This window comes from Rhinoraja longicauda, chromosome 42 (genome assembly GCF_053455715.1).
Source record: "Rhinoraja longicauda isolate Sanriku21f chromosome 42, sRhiLon1.1, whole genome shotgun sequence".
Lineage (NCBI taxonomy): Eukaryota > Metazoa > Chordata > Chondrichthyes > Rajiformes > Arhynchobatidae > Rhinoraja > Rhinoraja longicauda.
The window spans coordinates 10,118,611-10,140,353 of NC_135994.1; the positions used below are offsets into that span (position 1 = coordinate 10,118,611).

The following is a 21,743-nucleotide window of genomic DNA, read 5'->3' on the forward strand; positions in this document are numbered from 1 at the left end:
CCACCAAGATAAGACTCCATCCTTCTAGCCTCAGTCCAGGAGTGCTGCCATGCGCACCGCCATGCTGGTGTAGTCCAGTGACTCTGGGTGGTTGCACACCTGCCCGACTGAACAACTTAGAACAAGGGAGAAATAAAGGTTGAGATTGGCTCAGCGGTAGAGTTGCTGCCTCACAGCGCTAGAGACCCCGGTTCGATCCTGACTACGGGTGTTGTCTGTACAGAGTTTGTACGTTCTCCCCGTGACCTGCGTGGGTTTTCTCCGGGTGCTCCGGTTTCCTCCCACACTCCAAAGACATGGAGGTTTGTAGGTTAATTGGCTTCTGTAAATAGCCCAGAGTGTGTAGGATAAAAACTAAAAACTAAACAACACAGAGATGTAAAATGGCTGAAAGGTTGAAATCAATATTCATACCGCTGGGGTGTAAGCTGCCCAAGCGCAATATGAGGTGCTGTTCCTCCAATTTGCGCTGGGCCTCACTCTGACAGTGGAGGAGGCCCAGGACGGAAAGGTCAGTGTGGGAATGGGAGGGGAGTTAAAATGGTTTGGCAATCTGAGTGCACAAGTACTTAGATTTTATCCTTCAGTTATTTTATCCATCTGCTGAGATATGAAGGGGGTTTCAGCTGAATGGGGTTAGCCTCCATACTCTGCTGTCCTACTACATGTGGTTTCTGTATCCTTGCACTCTTTCCTTGGAGAAGATGTGAAGGGTTGGTCGCCCATCAACAATCCAACAGGCCACAACACAAGCACAATGTAGGATACAGAGGGAAAATGTACACTATGTAACGATAAGCATCACACGAAGAAAGTGCCTCTCTGAACACAAAATAGATCCATAACGTTCAAAACTGGATTTTAAAAAATTGGTTTCATCAAATCATAGAGCTGTACAGCATGGAAACAGGCCTTTCGGCCCACCTTGTCCTTGACGACCAAGTTGCCATTCTAGCCGAGTACCATTTGCTTGCATTTGGTTCATGTTCCTCTGAACCCTTCCTATCTATATCTGTGCAAATGTCTTTTAAATACCGTAATTGTATCGGCTTCTCTAGGTTCCTCTGGCAGCTCATTCCAGTTATGGAATACCCTCTGAGTGAAAAAGTTGCCCCTGAGGTTTCTCTTAAATCCCTTCCCTCTCACCTTAAGCCAATGCTCTCTAGTTTGAGAAAAAGACTGTGAGTGCCCACTTTATCCATGCCACACATAATTTTGTGCACTCCTGCAAGGTCACCTTAGCCTCCTGTGCTCGAGAGAGAAAAAAGTTCCTGCCTGTCCAGCCTCTCCCTACAACAGTCAGCAAATCCTGGGAACATTCTGGTGGCGGCACGGTGGTGCAGCGGTAGAGTTGCTGCCTTACAGCGCACAGACCCGGGTTTGATCCCGACTATGAATGCTGTCTGTATGGAGTTTGTAAGTTCTCCTCATGACCGCGTGGGTTTTCTCCAAGTAGGTTAATTGTCTTGGTGTACGTGTAAAATTGTCCCTAATGTGTGTGGGATAGTGTTAATGTGTGTGGGGATTAGTGTGCGGGGATTGCTGGTCGGCACAGATTCGGTGGGCCGAAGGGCCTCTTTCCGCGCTGTATCTCTAAACTAAACTAAACCACTGCATCTTTTCCAACTTAATGACATCCTTCCTACAACTGGGCGGCTAGAACTGCATGCAGCGCTCCAAGTGTGGTTTCCTTCGTATATATAGTTCCAAATTCTATCAGCCAGATTGAATACAAGCACAAGGCCCACCTCTCCAGATTGGTGGATAGGTTATTTGTAGATGCAGTTTAAATTCAATATCAAAAAATATTCTTTCCATAAATGTGCAATAGTTGCATAAAACCATGTCAAAATGGCAACCAGCAAATTCAGTAGCACAAGTAACCCTTTAATTTGGAAGAATAAATTGCAACTCTGACCCCAGCAGTTCGACTGTATGCAACAAATGAAGAAGGATTCACAAGGTGCAATCTCATGAGACGAAGCAGCCATTTTACTTCAAAATGGCAGATTGCTTCCAAGTGCTCATTCCCTTCTTCACAAAATATCAGGGCCTTTGTACAGTTATCCTATTTACCCAGAACAAATGTTTGGCGAGATTCACCAGAAACAGTTTGGTGGCAATAGTTGAAATGTCCATTGTCACAAAGTCAAAATAATCTCCATGGAGACACTAGGAACTGTTGGAATCTTGCGTAGAACACGAAGTGCTGGAGTAACTCAGCGGATCAGGCAATATCTCTGGAGAACACGATTGGTGACGCTTTGGGTCGGGACCTTTCTCCAATCTCTACAAGCGTTATCTTTTGTCTGCTTTCTGGATGTTATTTATTCAAATATATTCAAGAAGGGAGCCTTCATTTAACCTCTCGTAAAATCAAGGCAGTTAAATTGCATCCATTTATAATCATTACATTAGCAAGACTTTTGCTTTATGATTAATCCAAGCTGGGTTTGACAGCCCATTACAGAACACATTCATACTCAGGAGACCAGAATGTGCTTTTCTTTAATGTCAAATGTGCTTTATCAAATGCACTTTGATAATGTGCTTTTATCAAACGCACTTTGAAGGGCATTAACTGGGGCGTAAAAGAGGCTTTCAGAAAAAAGGTTTTGATAAGTGATCTCGACCCATGGCCCATCAACAACTCCGTGCAATTAATGTGGTCAAATATCCTGATGCATTTCACAGGAGTATTCTAAAGTGAAATATAGTGCCGGTTCACAGAGGGAAATGTTTGAAGGAGGCGATGAAAGGACTGGTCAAAGAGATGGGATTTGGAGCATCAGACTTCACAGTGGCAGAGAGCATCGGAGAACTGTAAGAGGATGCCAGGATATTGAAGCCCAGGCTACCACAATCAGGAATAACCAAGAGGCCAGAATTTGAAACACTCATCTTGTGAACCCAAGCATTCCTAGGATCATTCTTGTAAACCTCCTCTGGACCCTCTCCAACGCCAGCACATCCTTCCTCAGATATGAGGCCCAAAACTGCTCACAATGCTCCAAATGCAGTCTGTCTAACATCTTATAGAGCCTCAGCATTACATCCCTGTTTTGTATTTTAGCCCCCACGAAATAAATGCTCACTCACAGTTAGGGTTGCCAACTATCTCACTCCCAAATAAGGAACAAGGTGACGTCACCGCCCCGCGCCCCACGTGACCTCACCCAGCCAGCAGCCACGTGCTCACGCCCCACCTATGGCGGCCGCCCGGGCTGGGAGGCTGGGTTGCTGCGCAACCTCCGTTAGGCGGCGCCCGGGCCTCCGGGCCTACACTGTCTGGACCTACAACGGCCTCCGGACCTACACTGTCCGGACCTACAGCGTCCGGGCCTACAGCGTCCCCCGGCCCTAATACGGGACAAGGGCTGTCCAATATGGGACAAACCAATTTAGCCCAAAATACAGGATGACCCGGCAAATACAGGACAGTTGGCAACCCTAGTCACAGTGAACCAGAGAAATCTGCTGACATTGCAGCCACAGTAGTGGATGCCAGGTATTAGTGGTCACCATTACAGATGGGAAGGAGAGGAGGCCTGGCAGCCAGTTGAACCTGCTCCACCATTCCCTTAGACCAGGGCACAACACTGACTTATCCTCATGTATCTGCCTTCCTCTACGTCCTTTGATACTTTCATCTAAAAATAACCTATCCCATCCTGGTCTTGTTAGCTCCATTGACCCCAGCATCTGCTGAATGATCTCACTCCCATCCTGAGGGTCTGTCCTCTCAATCGTCCCACCAGAGTAAACAGCACGGAGGCGACGGCTGCAAAGGGCCTTTGTGGCCAGCTGCAGCTGAGTCTTTGAAAATGGCGCCAAAACCTGGCGACTCTTGCTGTTCCTATACATTCTGAATGAAGTCTGGGATTGTGCTTATGTGTGGGTGACAACTGTTGAACTGTACCTTGGTACATGCGATAGTAAAGAACCATTGAACCATTGAGACCTACGAGCTCTACTGCACCCACAATATTGCGTTTGAGAAGTCGGGATGGACAGTGGACGAGGAAAAAGTATCTGGAGGTGATTCAGCTAACTGGGTGGCACAGCGGTAGAGTTGCTGCCTCACAGCGCCAGAGACCCGGGTTCCATCCTGACTACGTGATGTCTGTATGGAGTTTGTACGTTCTCCCTATGACCGAGTGGGTTTTCTCCCACACTTCAAAGACGTACAGGTTTGTAGGTTGAGTAGGAAAGAACTGCGGAAACTGGTTTAAAACGAAGATAGACACAAAAGGCTGGAGTAACTCAGGAGGGTCAGGCAGCATCTCTGGAGAAACGGAATAGGTGACATTTCAGGTCGAAACCGTTCATCAGAGGTTTATAGGTTAATTGGCTTCGGTAAAATTGTAAATTGTCTCTAGTGTGTAGGATAGAACTAGTGTACAGGGATCGCTGGTCAGTGCGGACTTGGTGGGCCGAAGGTGCAGGAAAAAAACTGTAGATGCTGGTTAAAATCGAAGGAAGACACAAAATGCTGCAGTGACTCAGCGGGTCAGGCAGCATCTCGAGAGAGAAGAAATGGGTGACGTTTCGGGTCGAGACCCTTCTTCACACTGAACCGGCCAACATGTCCCATCTACACTAGTCCCACCTGCCTGCGTTTGGCCCATATCCCTCCAAACCTGTCCTATCCATGTACCTGTCTAACTGTTTCAGCCACAACTACCTCCTCTGGAAGCTCGTTCCATACACTCACCAACCTTTGTGTGAAAAAGTTACCCCTCAGATTCCTATTCAATCTTTTCCCCTTCACCTTAAACCCTTGTCCTCTGGTCCTTGATTCACCTACTCTGGGCAAGAGACTCTGTACATCTACCCGATCTATTCCTCTCATGATTTTGTACACCTCTATAAGATCACCCATCATCCTCCTGCACTCCATGGAATAGAGTCCCAGCCTGCTCAACCTCTCCCTGTAGCTCACACCATCTAGTCCTGGCAACATCCACGTAAATCTTCTCTGTGCCCTTTCCAGCTTGACATCTTTCTGATAACATGGTGCCCAGAACTGAACACAATACTCTAAATGCGGCCTCACTAACCTCTTATACAACTGCAACATGACCTCCCAACTTCTATATTTTGTGTTATGGAATATCACGATTAAGCCCGTTTTCTAGAATTGCAATCCCGTACTCCCAACACCCATAATGCAGGAGTTTTCTGTACTAGCAATGGGCCAGGCTGTTGCTTGAGAAATCTATGGAATAGTTCTCATTTAAGTACAGGTCCACCACCGATTTTCTGGCAACTGGTGGTCTGGCACCTTCTAATCTGGACAAAATGATGAGAGTGCACTTGAAATCCCCCTGGAAGTCCCCCATAAAATGTGGCACCAAGGCTGGCTGAGGTGGCCAATCTCGACCTCATCGGGACTTCCTCGGCCGATTGGCCGGGGCCCTGGAATTCCGGCCCGGCCGGAGCCGGCAGATCCGTTCCATAGCCGACTTCCGAGGCCGACTTTATGGGCTGGTATCTTGGCCCCACGGCGGCCTAGGCGGAACATTCTGGCAAAACAGATAATCTAAGAAAGGCTCTGGAACCAAGGGTGCCGGAAAATCGGTGGTGGACCTGTACATCCACCCAACCTCAGATATCTGTAGTAAATTATGCTCCTAATAGGACACTGGAGATCCAAACTTGAAGACCTTGGAGTGGTTGGGACAGGTTCATATCCAGCCACACCAAGGTCTGGACTTGTTGGAAAACCAGAAAAAGAAATATCTAAAATTAATATGAAATATGCACTTGCTCAACCTGCTTATTCTCTTATTCAGAAACATTGGTGGAAGTGCCTTGAAAACAGAGATTCATTTATAAACAATGATTAAAAGTACAAAATTGATCAACTAAATATCTGGTGAGAATTGGATCTGCTCCAGATTCAGTGGCCAGAAGCTCGTCACGAGCTCCCACAAGGACAAGAATGCTCACTGAAGCTTTGAGGAGACCTGCAGAATTCCCAGTGGAATTCACAAATGGCAGCCCTCGGACTGATGAAACAAATAGGATAATTTAACGTTAACGTGATTATATGTCAGCGAGAATGACATTAACTTATTCCGTGAAAGTGGTGTTCTGATTTTTCTTGACAAGAGATTCCCACAGTTGCTCGAGTGTGAAGCAATCTTCAAGATGCCGGGGTGGGTTATGTACGAAGTCATAAACAATCAATGCTCGTATGCAAGTGCCAACTCTCCAGTTTTCCGAACCATGCAAGACACAAAATGGTGTGCTGGCTTGAAGCTGTAAGGCTTGTGAAAGGATGTGCTGGAAAATGATGGAGCATCACAGGCATTCAGCATCTGTCCAAGATGTCGAAAGGCTAGTACAATGAAGGCTGGACGTTAATTGAGTGAAGCAGATGGTTTTATTTTTGCTGTTACGGTGATTATTTGCCCAACTCAAGCAAGCTGGAAAGCTGTTTGAAGAATGGAATGTCTTGCTCCTGCGCCAGGCAACAGATAGCTACAAACTGGTCAAAGTGCTGGCACGAGTCGATGGAAATATTAGGCATGAAGCATGGAGATGGAACTGTGCTGGCAAACAGGAGGACAAGAGCTATTCAGAGTCATCCAATCCCTTAGCTTCACCAACCGCCTCTTTTGAGGGCATCACACCCAAAACCAATCACTCTGATTAGAACGGGAAATGAAAATAATCTGTATCCTGGAGTTCAATGCTTATATAAACCAGAGTCTCATCAAGACCAATTGACATTTAAGCCCCCCCTGTTTTTTACTTGCTCTCTCCCTCTTGTGCTGGTGTACTGATCTCCAGATGATACTTCTGGGAAGGGGCCACTCTTTCTTTGTGTGAGGCTGTAGGTGTGGTCAGGCATCTGGACACGTGGGGCATCCAGATGGTGTCATTGATAAAGTGCAGCCCTCCAGCTCGTTGTAGGCTGAAGCGGGCCCTGGCTTGGCTTCCAATGATTAACTCACTGAGCGGCAGCGAGGGGTCGGAGCCAGGACCATCCCAATGTGGAGGTTGGTGGCTGGCACGGAGTTGCGGCACACCACTAGTCCACACTCGAACAAAGTGAGAGGGAGAGGAGGTGATCAGGGCGGCGGATTTAAGTGCGTGGAAAGAGGGTGGAAACAGAGACCGGGAAATGACATGACAAGTATCTAAGTAACACAGAAAGCCAGCTGAAACATGCAACACGCAACAACATGCCACTGACAATGAATCACAAGAACAGATTATCACCATCCGCATGGACTGGGTGCACTTTACTGCCCATTCCCAATTTAGAAAATATGTGGTCCCTTGAAATATAATCTTGGATATTTCGGAAACATGCCTTGGAATTGTCTCATTTTGCCCTTTGGTGATACTTTCACGCTCTTCAAAATGAGAGATGATTTGCAAAGAAAGAGGAAGATTTTCCACCTCTGTGTCACTGCTTATAGCCAGTGCCTCAAGACCCAGGCCAGAAAAGGAAAGCTTCCTCTAAACTTCTCAACAACACCCATCAGCTGATGTGGGCTTTCTCTTGTCCTTTCCTGCCATATCCACTTTGTACTTCATTGTCAAGAATGCTTTTGAACACATGCGCGAAAAAAAGATGTATTGAAAAAAGTATCTCGGGCATACTGAAGCCTTGTGTTTTGGGCTGATTCCTTTGAACTGTTTTTTGTGCCTGTGTGCTGTGATGTCTGTTTCTTATTGTGTTTTTAGTACCTACTCTGATGTACAGCACTTTGGTCAACGTGGGTTGTTTTTAAATGTGCTTTTATAAATAAATTTGACTTGACTTGACAACAATAGAGTTGCAATCCAGGATTGCTGGGGTAGGAATTGACTGGTGCCTGGTAACAGCTAGGGAGAGGGCGATGCAGCTCCAACAGGTTGGCTCAGATTTAGTCCTCAATAAAACTCATCTTGGAGAGCAAGTGAGAGGTCCATGGGCACCTCGGCCTTCCATAGGAATGGGGTTCAATGCCAATGGACTCAATTTAAAGGACAGTTGTTATTAATGGGGTAGGCAGCGACTAATGCTGGTAATAATCAAGCAACTTATTTGTGGAGATATTTTTGTTGGAAACCTCATTTCCCAAAGTGATCCTGAAACACTCATTACCTTCTCATTGTATCTGTGTTGGGCAGGTGGCCGGATGGTTAACAGCCTTTGGATATTTATCAGGGGCATGGAAGGGCGTTGGCTAACAAAATTAGGCCTTATAAAGCAGGAACAACGTGGTCCAACTTCTGAGTGCCTCTGTTGAATTTCTACCATGGCATGGGGTGGCACAGTGGTGCAGCGGTAGAGTTGCTGCATCACAGCGCTAGAGACCTGGGTTCCATCCTGACCACAGGTGCTGTCTGTGTGGAGTTTGTATATCCTTCCTGTAACCGTGTGGGCTTTCACCAGGTGCTCCGGTTTCCTTCCACATTCCAAAGACATGCAGGTTTGTAGGTTAATTGGCTCCTGTAAATTGTCCCTAGTGTGTAGGATAGAACTAGTGCACGGGTGATTTCCGGTCAATGGACCAAAGGGCCTGTTTCCACGCTGTATTTCTAAAGCTAAAACTGTCACAAAACCAAATTCATAACTTTGGCCATTCGGAAAGTAGTGGGAGAGTCTAAGACCAGAGGGCACAGCCTCAGAATAAAGGGACGTACCTTTATCATCATATCATATCATATATATACAGCCGGAAACAGGCCTTTTCGGCCCTCCAAGTCCGTGCCGCCCAGCGATCCCCGTACATTAACACTATCCTACACCCACTAGGGACAATTCTTTTTTTCTTTTTTTCTTTTTTTAAACATTTACCCAGCCAATTAACCTACATACCTGTACGTCTTTAGAAAGGAGAGGAAGAGCAAGTTCTTTACCCAGAAGGTGGTGAATCTGTGGTATTTATTGCCACCTATGACTGTGGAGGCCAAGTCATTGGATATTTTTAATGCGGAGATTGATAGCTTCTTGATTAGTAAGGGCATCAAAGGTTACGGGGAGCAGGCAGGAGAATGGGGTTGAGAGGACAAAATAGATCAACCATGATGGAATGGCATAGTAGACTCGATGGGCTGAATGGCCTAATTCTGCTCCTGTCTAATGGTCTAATTCAGTCAGCATTGGATTTCCATAAGTGTCTGTGGAATTTCATTCAGATGTACTGGGTTGGGTTTCTACTAGGGTTGCCAACTTTCTCACTCCAAATAAGGGACAAGGTGACGTTACCGCCCCGCGCCCCACGTGACCTCACCCAGCCAGTGGCCATGTGCTCCCGCTCCACCAATGGCGGCCACCCGGGCCGGGAGGCGGGTTGCTACGCAACATCCGTTATGCAGCGCCCGGGCCCTCGGGCCCACACTGTCCGGGCCTACAGTGTCCTACAGTGCAACTGGGACTAAGACTGCAGGTCTACAGTGTCTGGGCCTACAGTGTCCGGGCCTACAGTATCCGGGCCTACAGTGTCCGGGCCTACAGTGTCCGGGCCTACAGTGTCCGGGCCTACAGTGTCCTGGCCTACAGCGGCCCCTGGGCCTACTGTGTCCAGACCTACAGTGTCCGGGCCTACAGTGTCCGGGCCTACAGCGACCCCTGGGCCTATAGTGTCCGGGCCTACTGCGCACCCTGGGCCTAATACAGGACTAGGGCGGTCCCGTACGGGACAAACCAATTTAGCCCAATATACGGGGTGTCCCGGCTAATACGGGACAGTTGGCAACCCTAGGTTCTACATCATTCAAAGCTTGAGGGGGTAATAGGAGGTTCTTGCAAATCACACTGTAAATCTGCAGCAGAGATTCTCAATGATATGAATTCCCTGCACACATGGAAGCTGAATTTGACACATCTAGTTGGGAATCTTTCAAAATCATTCTCCAACATTTGAGATATATCTCAAGCGACCAACCTTGGAAACCCCTTTCTTACGTCCATTTCTTACACTCACCCTTTCCATGTGGACGACACCAGGTTTCAGCATTGTCAGCAGTTAACTGAAACATTCTGGTGTCATTGCATGCAGGATAATCGGAAGCATTCCTTGCAGGCACAATGGCAAGCAGCCATACTCTCTGTCAGCCAACTGTGTAATGGACTACCAGAATTGAGTGAAGCTGTTTTTGACTGGGCAAACTTCCAACTAATACACATACATTCCTTTAGTATCACCAGAGCTGGGATCATGGCAGCTTGCTTGAAGTCAATTCGACAGTGTGATGTTGTGGGCCATGCACACATCTCACACACAACATCACTGCTTCCATATGGTGCCTTCAACGCCAACAATGTCACTTTTAACAAGACAGCTTCCTTGCACTTAAGTACATCCAGGGTCAAGGCTCTCCCCCTGATTCTTTGCAGTAGCCTGTCATGGGAGCTGCAGTTGTTCTTATGATCAACCTTGTCACCATTTGGTAAATTGCTACTAGTTGTATCTACTCAGATTCATCTCCTCAGTGGATAAATGTAATTTAACTAAAAAGAGCAGGACTGAGAGAGATGTGCAGGAAGGAACTGCAGATGCTGGTTTAAACCGACGATAGACACTAAAAGCTGGAGTAACTCAGCGGGACAGGCAGCATCTCTGGAGAGAGGGAATGGGTGACGTTTCGGGTCGGGACCTGTCTGAAGAAGGGTCTCGACCCGAAACGTCACCCATTTCTTCCCTCCAGAGATGTTGCCTGTCCCGCTGAGTTACACCTGCATTTTGTGTCTATGTTCTGACTGAGAGACAGGCCACTTCATGTTTTTCTATGTTTCTGGATGGTAGGAATCAGAACTTCATCCAAGACCTCTGGAGGCGTTTTCCATTCCTGTCTGTTATTGCGCTCCCACCTCTCAACTCAATTTGTACCTAACTGATAATCTATCTGCCCCCCTGACAAAGAAGCTCTCCTATACTGTTGTCAGACATAGGTCCTATTGTACTTCCCCACTTAGAGTCGGGATCACCATTAACCAAAGGCCCGCCTGATTAGTTATCAAGCAGCCTAACCAACAGGAAGCAGTGACATTCATGTGACCATCAAAATGTGCAGAAACATGGAGCCGCTAACACGTTTGTTGTCTTTTCCTCTTATCTTTCCCCTTCCCCCACACAATATGTTTGGACACAGATAAAGACACAAGAGGGAATGGCTGCACACTTCTCCTGGCACATGCTCAGTTACAAACCTAAGTAACTATGTTGGGTTACGTCATGAGGACTTCTGGCTGCTTTCTCAGCAGGGTCCGGTGTCTTGTAAACCAGCTGATCAGGGTCTGAACTACTGGTTGTTGACAGAAATATTAAACCTGTGCGTTCGAGACGGGCAGGGAATGGGAGGGGGGGGGAAAGAAGAAGATGAGTTAGAATCGAGAAGGAAGTGCAGAGCAGAGGGGGGTGACTGGGCCAGCAACTGAGGATTCCTTGGGATTAATATCATAACACTGTTGACATTCAAATCGTAACTCATAGAGTGGGTGTGTGTCGAGAGGGAGGGGGGACAATGCTTTGCATTTCACGACAAGCTGGAACTCATTCAGTGCACGTTATTTCCTGGACACTGTCGAGGGTCATTGCTGACGGAGTCAATGTTAGAGAACAATCTCGGCCTTGGTGGCCATGATGTATCTGGTGCCAGGCCTGGGCACCATCGAGCGGACCCATGCCCTCGATACTGTAATGCCATGTGATAAAGCACAATGCCAGTGCAGGACTAACGTAGCCCTGGAGGCAACTATGAACCCAGCGTATGTGACTTTCACACATTACAGTGAACTTGTTCGTGAAATGCAAAAGCACAATGGGAACAAGCCAAACCAAAACGGGCGTTGGTAACCTGAAGCAGGTTATATTTTGGTGGCGTTTCTGGGTGGGACACTAAATGGAATCCTCAGCCATCTTGGATTCGCTCCAGTCACCGCTCTCTGTCTGCATGAGACGAGTATCCTACCTAAGTAGCTATTGGCAGGCACAGGAACCAGCTCAGCCTCCTGCCTTCTTTCATCACCCACTTCGTATGGTCCGTCGTCATAGATGCCCAAGAAGACCATAGAATGACTGTACAATTCTGCCCGAACATTACCTAAAAATATTGAGAGGTAAATGAAGCAAGAACAACAGTAAGCGAACCTTACACTTCAACCATCCTCCAGACTGCACCCTGGCCAGATTGAGACCTGGATTATGAGCTGGTCCTGTGTCGCATGTCACGCAAGTCTTTGCCACCTGATCCACACTGGGTAAAGAGAGAGGACACAGGGGCTGAACTCAAGACTCGGCCAACTGGGCAGGAAGGCAATCAAGGAAGTGGACTGGACCATGAACCAAGGAATGAAGACTTACCTTTGCCCAGATGCTGAGTTCCTCACAACCTGCAGGTTCAACCTGGAGATCGAAGATGGGTGATAGAAGGTTCCTGGATGTGAAATGGATTCAACCCCACTGGCCTACCTCAAAATGATTGAGGGTGTAGGGCCAGCACCCCAGGAGCTCTCAGGAGTCCCAATGGCTCTGTTACTGTCATCAACAGATTATTCAATAGCATCAATTCAACACATTTGTTGCAGTGCTAGGGTACTGCTGTTGTTTGGCCATCTGACACTAACTTTTGGACGGTGAGTCGAAGAATTCCCTAAATGCACACCGATAAGTTTTAAGAGGTCCTTAAAAATGCATTTGGACTTTTGGAGGAAATACAGGAATGAAATTGCTGCCTGTTGCCAGCTACAACACTAGATGTGTAGGAAAACAACTGCAGATGCTGGTCCAAATCGAAGGTATCACAAAATGCCGGAGTAACTCAGCGGGTCAGGCAGCATCTCAGGAGAGAAGGAATGGGTGACATTTTGGGTCGAGACCCTTCATCAGACTGAAGAAGGATCTCGACCCGAAACGTCACCCATTCCTTCTCTCCTGAGATGCTGCCTGACCCGCTGAGTTACTCCAGCATGTTGTGATACCACAGCATTAGATGTTCCTTTAAAATTCTTGCCTGACAACAAAAGAGGCAAAATGTTACTTTAGAACAAAATGGCTCCGCTGTGGACTATGAAAGGTGAATTTTTTGTGTCAGGAAAAAGTTTGGGGATAAATGACTAGAATGTACATGACCCTCCACGCGGGTCTTCTCTAATCTAACCCAGCAGGAGTGATAGCCACTCACTGGCAGCTTGTGGGCGTCTTATATCGTCGATCTGAACATGTTGCAGTCTGTCAGCTGTTCAACAGAACTGGATCTGTCCTTTTCTAGTAAAAGTTTGCGTTTGCAATGGTGAAGGATCCAATTGAGGGGAAGAGGGGATAGTGCTGCCCTCAGACTGGGTGTAGAGTGCACGATGCAAAGATGCATCTTAAACCCCGAGCACAGACAAGCATCCCGTCCTGCTGTTCCCCTCACCAACCATTCTCACAGCCCAGTGCAATAGTTTTGGACACACGGGCACTGACATCCAGGGGTGCAGTACTGCCCGAGCTCACCGGAGAGCCGCTCCAGCACCTCTGTAAAAAAAGCCAAAATAAACAGCGGGGGATTTTAACCAGCGGGGAATTTGACACCAGCCACTCCGGACCAGTGACAGCTCCGGCACCTAATCAATTACCACTGCAACACTGCTGACATCAAAATGGCAGCAACCTCACTGGCCTCAGTGAGAGAGGTGACTTTCTCCAAGTGATAGACACAAAATGCTGGAGTAACTCAGCGGGACAGGCAGCATCTCTGGAGAGAAGGAATGGGTGACGTTTTGGGTCGAGACCCTTCTTCAGACCGGAGAAGGGCCCCGACCCGAACGTCACCCATTTCTTCTCTCCACAGATGCTGCCTGTCCTGCTGAGTTACTCCAGCATTTTGTGTCTATCTTTGATTTTCTCCGTCACCGGTTTGAGTTGGATCCATACCAAAACCTCAAAGGTGAATGGACACTGGGCCAATTCACTCGGTCTGTTACCTGATCTGCCACGCTTTTAGAGAAGTGGAAACAGTTTGGGCCCAGTGGAATTTGCATGTTTGCAGTCTGCATGTTTCCATGGAGCCAGGTCTCCATGGAAGAACGGACTGTGAACATGTTTGGGAGCACAAACAGCAGCCTGTTACCGTGGTGCAGTCTGAGTGTCGCTGGAGAGGCCTAGCCTGTGTTCTGGGGAGGATGAAGTTCTGGGAAGGAGTTGCATGAAGCAGCTCCCAGAAGGTCAGGTGCGGAGCAGGGAGATGGAGGGTAGAAGCAGGCACACGAGCCCCTCTCGATAAAGTGGGCAGCTTTGTGCCTGGCGTCAGGAACGGAGAGTACAACTCGCTGAGTAAGACTGCCCATACACCATGAGTAAAACCTCTCCAAGTAGCTGGGAATATGCATTCAGAGCCGCTGATGGCTGCTCACATTATTAACCGCGGGGGGAGGCAGAGAGGGACTTTGGGTGGAGACGGAGGTGTCTCAGGTCCCTCGGCCTAATACATGTTCAGTGGCATTTTTGTGACCAGCGTCTCTGGTCGGGACGGTTGTTGTCTTTCACCTGCCACGCACCCAGACTGCACGGATGGAGAGTACCGCACGTGCCTGGGGCATAGCAAGGGGGAACAGACAGCCATCTCCTGGCCTTGGAGCTGAAAGAGACAGCGCAGCATGTCTGTGGTCAGAAGAGGAATTACGGCTGGAACTATAGATAGCTCGCTGCCCGTGCAGTGATCCTGTGATGACTCACAGCATGAGTGGGTGACACCCTCACCAGCAATGTTATGATCTTGGTTGCCACGGCCTGTTCCCCTCTCACACAAAAGTGGAAGTGACTGACCTTTCCAGTTGTACGTGCCCGGGGCACCAAATAAGATGTAGTGGTCGTCTGCCGTGAAGCCGGCAGCGATACCCTGCTGGCAGTAGCCGAACCGCTGGTGGCCCTGGGTGCGGCCTTCACAGAACTTCCAGTCGCCACCGTCCAACTCGTCTTTGATCTTTAAGTCCTGGCTCAGGACGTAGCAACGGCCGATCATGTCCCGGGTTTCTGCCAGCTGGTTCACGCGCTGCCTCACCTCATAGCGATGGGCACATGTCTGCAACCAATATCGCATGTTCACGTGGAATTTACAGTGCAGCAAAGGGACATAGAAAAACAGGGGGGCAATGCTGAGGCTTTACAAGGCACTGGTCAGATCACATTGGGAGCATTGGGAGCAATTTTGGGCCCCATATCTGAGGAAGGATGTGCTGGCTCTGGAGAGGGTCCAGAAGAGGTTTACCAGAATGATCCCAGGAATGAGTGGGTTAACAGGACTGGGCCTGTACTCGCTGGAGTTTAGAAGGATGAGGGGGGACCTCATTGAAACTTACCGAATAGTGAAAGACCTGAATAGAGTGGATGTGGAGAGGATGTTTCCACTAGTGGGAGAGTCTAGGATCAGAGGGCACAGCCTCAGAATAAAAGGATGTACCTTTAGATAGGAGATGAAGAGGAATTTCCTCAGCCAGAGGCTGGTGAATCTGTGGGATTCATTGCCACAGACGGCTGTGGAGGCCAAGTCAGTGGGTATGTTTAAGGCGGAGACTGACAGATTCTTGATTGGTAAGGATGATGGGGAGACGGCAGGGGAGAGGGGTTGAGAGGGAAAGATAGGTCAGCCATAATAGAATGGCGGAGAAGGCTCAATGGGCTGAATGGCCTCATTCTGCTCCTATGACTTATGAACATTTGGCCCAACAGGTCCGTTCTGGTATTTATGTTCCACTGGAGCCTCTCTTGCACACTTTCTCCATCCTCCATCATCTAGTTCTCTACATGCATCGCCACTATTCCACTCACCCACTCTACCTGAGGGCAAGTTCTACATTTGCACTCCTTGGGTTAAAGAAGTCCCTCCCAAACTCCTAATTGTTATTTTTGTTGTTGGACACAATAGTTTTGGACACAGTTTTTCCCCAGCTACCCAAACTCACTTCAGGCTTAACCTAACTCCTGAATGGTGTCATAGAGTGATACAGCATGGAAACAGGCCCTTCGGCCCAACTTACCCACACCGGCCAACATGTCCCAGCTACACTAGTCCCACCTGCCCACGTTTGACCTATATCCCTCCAAACGTGTCCTATCCATGTACCTGTCCAACTGTTTCCTAAATGTTGGGATAGTCCCTGCCTCAACTATCTCCTCTGGTAGCTTGTTCCGTACACCCACCACCCTCTGTGTGAAAACGTTACCCCTCAGATTCCTATGAATTATTTTCCCCTTCACCTTAAACCCATGTCCTCTGGTACTCTATTCACCTACTCTGGGCAAGAGACTCTGTGCCTCTGCCCAATCTATTCCTCTCATGATTTTATATACTTCTATAAGATCACCCCTCATCCTCCGGTGCTCCAAGGAATAGACCCAGCCTACTCAACCTCTCCCTATAGCTCAGACCCTCTAATCCTGGCAACATCCTCGTAAAACCTCTCTGCACTCATTCCAGCTTGACAATATCTTTCCTATAACACGGTGCCCAGAACTGATCACAATACTCTAAATGCGGCCTCATCAATATTTTATACAACTGCAACATGACCTCCCAAATTCTGTACTCAATACTCTGGCAGATGATATTGGAATCTTGTGCAGCACCTCTGTGCTCCAGAGATGTAACTTATCCATGTCCTACAGAGATGCTGCCTGACCCGCTGAGTTACTCCAGGACTCTGTGAAACGTCACCTATCCATGTTCTCCAGAGATGCTGCCTGACCCGCTGAGTTACTCCAGCACTCTGTGAAACATCACCTATCCATGTCCTACAGAGATGCTGCCTGACCCGCTGAGTTACTCCAGCACCTTGTGTTTTACAACATGCTTGAATCCTGGGTAAAGGCAAGGTCAAGCTCAGCTGTTAAGTCCTTCACAGTCAAAATGCCTGCAATGTTAATACTCAGCAGCACAACCCACACAGGCTACTTGTGAGAAATCTGAAGGAGGGCAGCAACTGTGGGACTGTATTTCTCAAAGCGTTCTGAAGAGAACACGTGATAAGAAAAATAAAACAAAATTGTAAATCACAATTATCTTAAAAAAGAAATGGGTGTGGGAAACGTTCAATGTCAAAGTGAGGGTCAGTATTCAGGAAAGTTTCACTGCTCTTGGGATGCGGTTCAATATCAGGAATCAATTTCAATTCATTGAAAGACACAGCATGGAAACAGGCCCTTCGGCCCACTGAGTCCGTGCCGACCATCGATCACCCATTCACACTAGTTCTGTGTTATCCCACTTTCTCACACTAGGGGGCAATTTACAGAGGGACAATTAACCCGCAAACCCGCACGTCTTTGGGATGTGGGAGGAAACCGGAGCACCCGGAGGAAACCCACGCGGTCACCGGGAAAACGTGCAAACTCCACACACAGATAGCACCGGAGGTCAGGATTGTACCCGGGTCTCTGGTGCTGTGAGGCAGCAGCTTGACCAGCTGTGCCACTATAGTGCCCACAACTAATACAGAACAACGAGTTAATTCTGTTTAGTGCTGAGTGTTACTAACTCGTGGTTGCTAGGCTGGATGTCCAATCCATTAGACTTAGGATCTTATGTGTAGGAAAAAAACTGCAGATGCTGGTTTAAATCGAAGGTAGACACAAAATGCTGGAGTAACTCAGCGGGTCAGGCAGCATCTCAGGAGAGAAGGAATGGGTGACGTTTCGGGTCGAGACCCTTCTTCAGTCTGATGTCTGAAGAAGGGTCTCGGCCCGAAACGTCACCCATTCCTTCTCTCCTGAGATGCTGCCCGACCCGCTGAGTTACTCCAGCATTTTGTGTCTGCCTTAGACTTAGGATCCTTGTAGTCACGGATTTACATGACTGTTTACATCCACTGTTCACTGTTTGCCCTGTCTTTTTTTTGTTCTTGTTCAACGGCCAACCTCATTGATCCCCAGCTGCAAGATGGTTTCAACTCAGGCAAAAGGCATTTAATGCGGATGTGCAGCCAACCAGTACAGGGTGACCTTGTAGCAAAGTAACATGAAAGTAATGTCATTTAACGGTGCTCACTTGCATCTTAACCAAACAGTGACGGGAACATTGAAGTTATAGACGAGGCTGGGATCTGAACCCACAGCCATCTGGTCATGGGATAAGCTTTACGCTGATTATGTGATGAGGCTGCCACAAATAGTTGCGTGTCTTTTTCAGATGAGATTTTCCTCATCTATTTTCGCTGCAGGGTCTTGTGATCATTCATCAATGCGTCCTTTCAAGTTCAAACAGTTTAAAAGGAAAATCATTACTTTTAACAGATTTTGATTTTATTCCTGTTGGCCTTTTGCTTAAACGGCGCATCCTGACAACTTTGTCAGGGGAAACTGGGCGGGGAGGGACAGCCCAACACTGGAGCTGAATTAACAACAGGACATAGGTTATCCCTGGATCGCCGCGGCTAACTATCATTTCAATACTCTTGTGTTAATGTTCCCTCAGGCTCAGTAACTTTTATCCTTCTGCATCCAAAATGGACCTCAGGAGTTTTAAATAGAAGATTTTAGAAGATGGACACAAAGTGCTGGAGTAACTCAGCGGGACAGGCAGCATCTCTGGATAGAAGGAATGAGAATTGAGACCCTTCTCGACCCAAAACGTCACCTATTCCTTCTCTTCAGAGATGCTGCCTGGCCCGCTGAGTTACTCCAGCACTTTGTGTCTATCTTCGATATAAACCAGCATCTGCAGTTCCTTCCCACACATTGTTTTAAATGGACTTTCCATTCATTGCAGTGTTCTCCTTCCTACTGAGGCTGCCTCCTGATACTGTCAGTTCCACATTTCTAGCCAAGAAGCTTCCCCATGAAGTAACTTGACCCTCACCCCCTTGTGCAATCTCCCTGAATTGAACATCTCCCAAGGCAACTGCTAAATGACAACAACAAGCAAGGCAATTGCCTGATACCAAGTTAGGCACCATCAAGTTCAATTTTAATATCCTTCCCAGTGAAAGGTTTAATAACCTTCTGAAAATTTTCAAACCATCACTGCTGACTCCATCCTTGAATAATTGAGGAAAAATGTAAGGATTAAATTGATTTTGAATGCAATAGCTCCATGTCCGATCAGTTATTAGTGCACAGCTGTTGAAAAGCATAGTTCTGCCATCCGCACTGTGTCTTCCAGCAGAGACGTTATTTATGTATAATTGCTCCAAGCCCCTTGGCTTTTTATCATCAACTCACCACAATCTTCCCTCCAACCCCTTGGCTTTTGACCGTCACCCCCAGCCATTGGTTTTCTTTGCTCTCCCGTTGCAGGTCAACTGGAAAAGACAGAGGAATGCATAATGTGTCAGCCTCGATCGTCTGTAAATCAGATCCACCAACTAACAAACCGGTATGACATCCCCACTGAGCACTTGCTCCCTGACGAATACCAGCAAGTTTTGATTTTTGCACGAAGTGCCTTGCATTTCTCATACATTCCTACTTTTGAACCATAAAATGTGCTCCTTCCACTTTAATTTCGATTAGTCTAGTTTCATTGTCATGTGTACCAAGCCAGGAAGTGAGCGGGCAAGATCATCTCTGACCCCTCTCACCCTGGCCACAAACTCTTTGAAGCACTTCCCTCTGGAAGGCGACTCCGGACTGTCAAAGCAGCCACAGCCAGACATAAAAACAGCTTTTTTCCACGACTGATAGTTCTACTCAATAACCAAAGTCTGTAGTCTCTTTTTTGCTCTGGTTTATTTCCACCCACATGTTTAGACCGTAATGTTGTATCCTTATTGTTTTGATGTGGTTATGCTTTATTCTTAATTGTTAACTGTATGTTTGTGTTTTCTTTTGTGAGCGGAGCACCAAGGCACATTCCTTGTATATGCATACTTGGCCAATAAAGGTATTCATTCATTCATTCATTCAAGCTACAGTGAAAAGCTTTTTATATCGTGCTATCCAGTCAGACTATACAGGATTACAATCGAGCCGTCCACAGTGTACAGAGACAGGACAAAGGGAATAATGTTTAGTGCAAGATGAAGTCCAATAAAGACCGATTAAAGATGGTGCGAGGGTCTCCAATGAGGTAGATGGAAGATCAGGACTGCTCTCTAGTTGGTGAGAGGATGATTCAGTTGGCTGATAACAGCTGGGAGGAAACTGCTCCTGAATCTAGAGGTGCTTTTTCAAACACTAACATGTGAGCAGGACGTGGCAATTTGATTCTACTTCCGTCACATGAAGAGATCCTGTGATTTATGCTCCACCTCCACAGGCCTGATTTTACCCAGCCACCTTTTTTTCAGTTGCCTCATCTCACCTTCCATCCACTTCCAACCTTGAAGATGTCCTTCACTGATGCGACCCTCGTGTTTTCCCCATTTAAAACAACCCCCAACACTCAAACTCCGCACAGGCAGAAACCCAAGACATCCGGATAAAAATAGAAGGGTTTTAATTATGGAGAAGCGGGAGTGTAACTGTAGAGAATTTAAGGGGAAATAATCTTCTTTGTTTGAATGACCATCTTTGGTTTCACATCCTTCGACTGATTCCGCAGCCCTTCAGTCCGCTGCCATCTTTTGTCCGCTCAACGCTTGTCCTCGTGCACATCCCTGATTTTTAATCTCCTCTACCATAGCTAGCCGTCACCTTCATTCATCTGAGACCTGACATTTTGGAATTCCTGCACCACACCTCTCTGCCTCTCTTTCCACCTTAAGGACACTCCTTAAGAATCTCGTGCCTGAAACATTAATTCGTTCTCCTTCCTCAGATGCTGCCTGACCCACTGAGTGTTTCTAGCATTTCCTGCTTTTGTTTCAGATTTCCAGCATCTGCAGATATATTGATTTTCATTCCCTAAAACGTCATTGACCAAACCTTTGACCACTTGTACTTTAGGTCCTTAGGTCCATAGTGTCAGATGTTGTCACCAACAGGATCTTGAGATGTTTTCCTTTACTATAGGCGCACAATGAACAGTAGTTTTAGTTTTCATTTTAGAGATGCAGCTTGGAAACAGGCCCTTCGGCCCACCAAGTCCATGCCGACCAGCAATCCCTGAACACTAACACTATCCTACACACACGAGGGACAATTTACAATTTTACCAAAGCCAATGAGCCTACAAACCTGTGGGTCTTTGGAGTGTGGAAGGAAACCGGAGCGCCCGGAGCAAACCCACGCAGGTCTTGGAGAGAACGTACAAACTCCATACAGGCAGCAACTGTAGTTAGTATTGAACCCGGGTCTCTGGCGTTGTGAGGCAGCAACTCTACCGCTGCGCCATGGTTCCGCAATAAGTTGTGGTAAATTGGTGAGAACTTCACTCATTCACAAAATGATGTCAGAAAATCTCTACTGAGAAGGCTCCCATTTTGTCTTAATCTTTACATCTATTTAGTTTAGTTTAGGGATACAGTGCCCTTCGGCACACTGAGTCCACGCCGACTAGCGATTCCCACACATTAACACTACCCTACACACACTAGAGACACTTTTACACGTTACATTTTGTATCAAGCCAATTAACCTACAAACCTGTACGTCTTTGGAGTGTGGGCGAAAACCGATGATCTCGGAAAAAACCCACGCAGGTCACGGGGAGAACGTACAAACTCCGTACAGACAGCACCCATAGTCAGGATTGAACCCGGGTCTCTGGCGCTGTGAGGCAGCAGCTCTACCGCTGCACCACCTATTATTAAAGTTCTCCAGGGAGCAGATATGAGTCAGGGCTTCAGAGCAGAACCAGCAGAAGTTTGGGGTGTACATAGAACAATTGAACATGGTGGACCACTGCTCGGAACACGGCCCATCTCATTTTACAACCATTCA

The 21,743-nt window shown here is 47.4% G+C and overlaps 1 protein-coding gene across 1 annotated transcript in view; it reads right to left on the reverse strand.

Annotated features, from left to right (window-relative positions):
• Positions 1–21,743, reverse strand: part of LOC144612010 (integrin alpha-7-like) — a 202,780-nt gene that overhangs the window by 85,991 nt on the left and 95,046 nt on the right. Inside the window, exons 3-5 of the mRNA XM_078431445.1 lie at positions 19,143–19,222; positions 14,754–15,009; positions 11,917–12,048 (exon numbers count right to left, since the gene is read on the reverse strand). Coding sequence (XP_078287571.1) covers positions 11,917–12,048; positions 14,754–15,009; positions 19,143–19,222 — 468 coding nt within the window. The remainder of the gene's footprint in view (positions 1–11,916; positions 12,049–14,753; positions 15,010–19,142; positions 19,223–21,743) is intronic.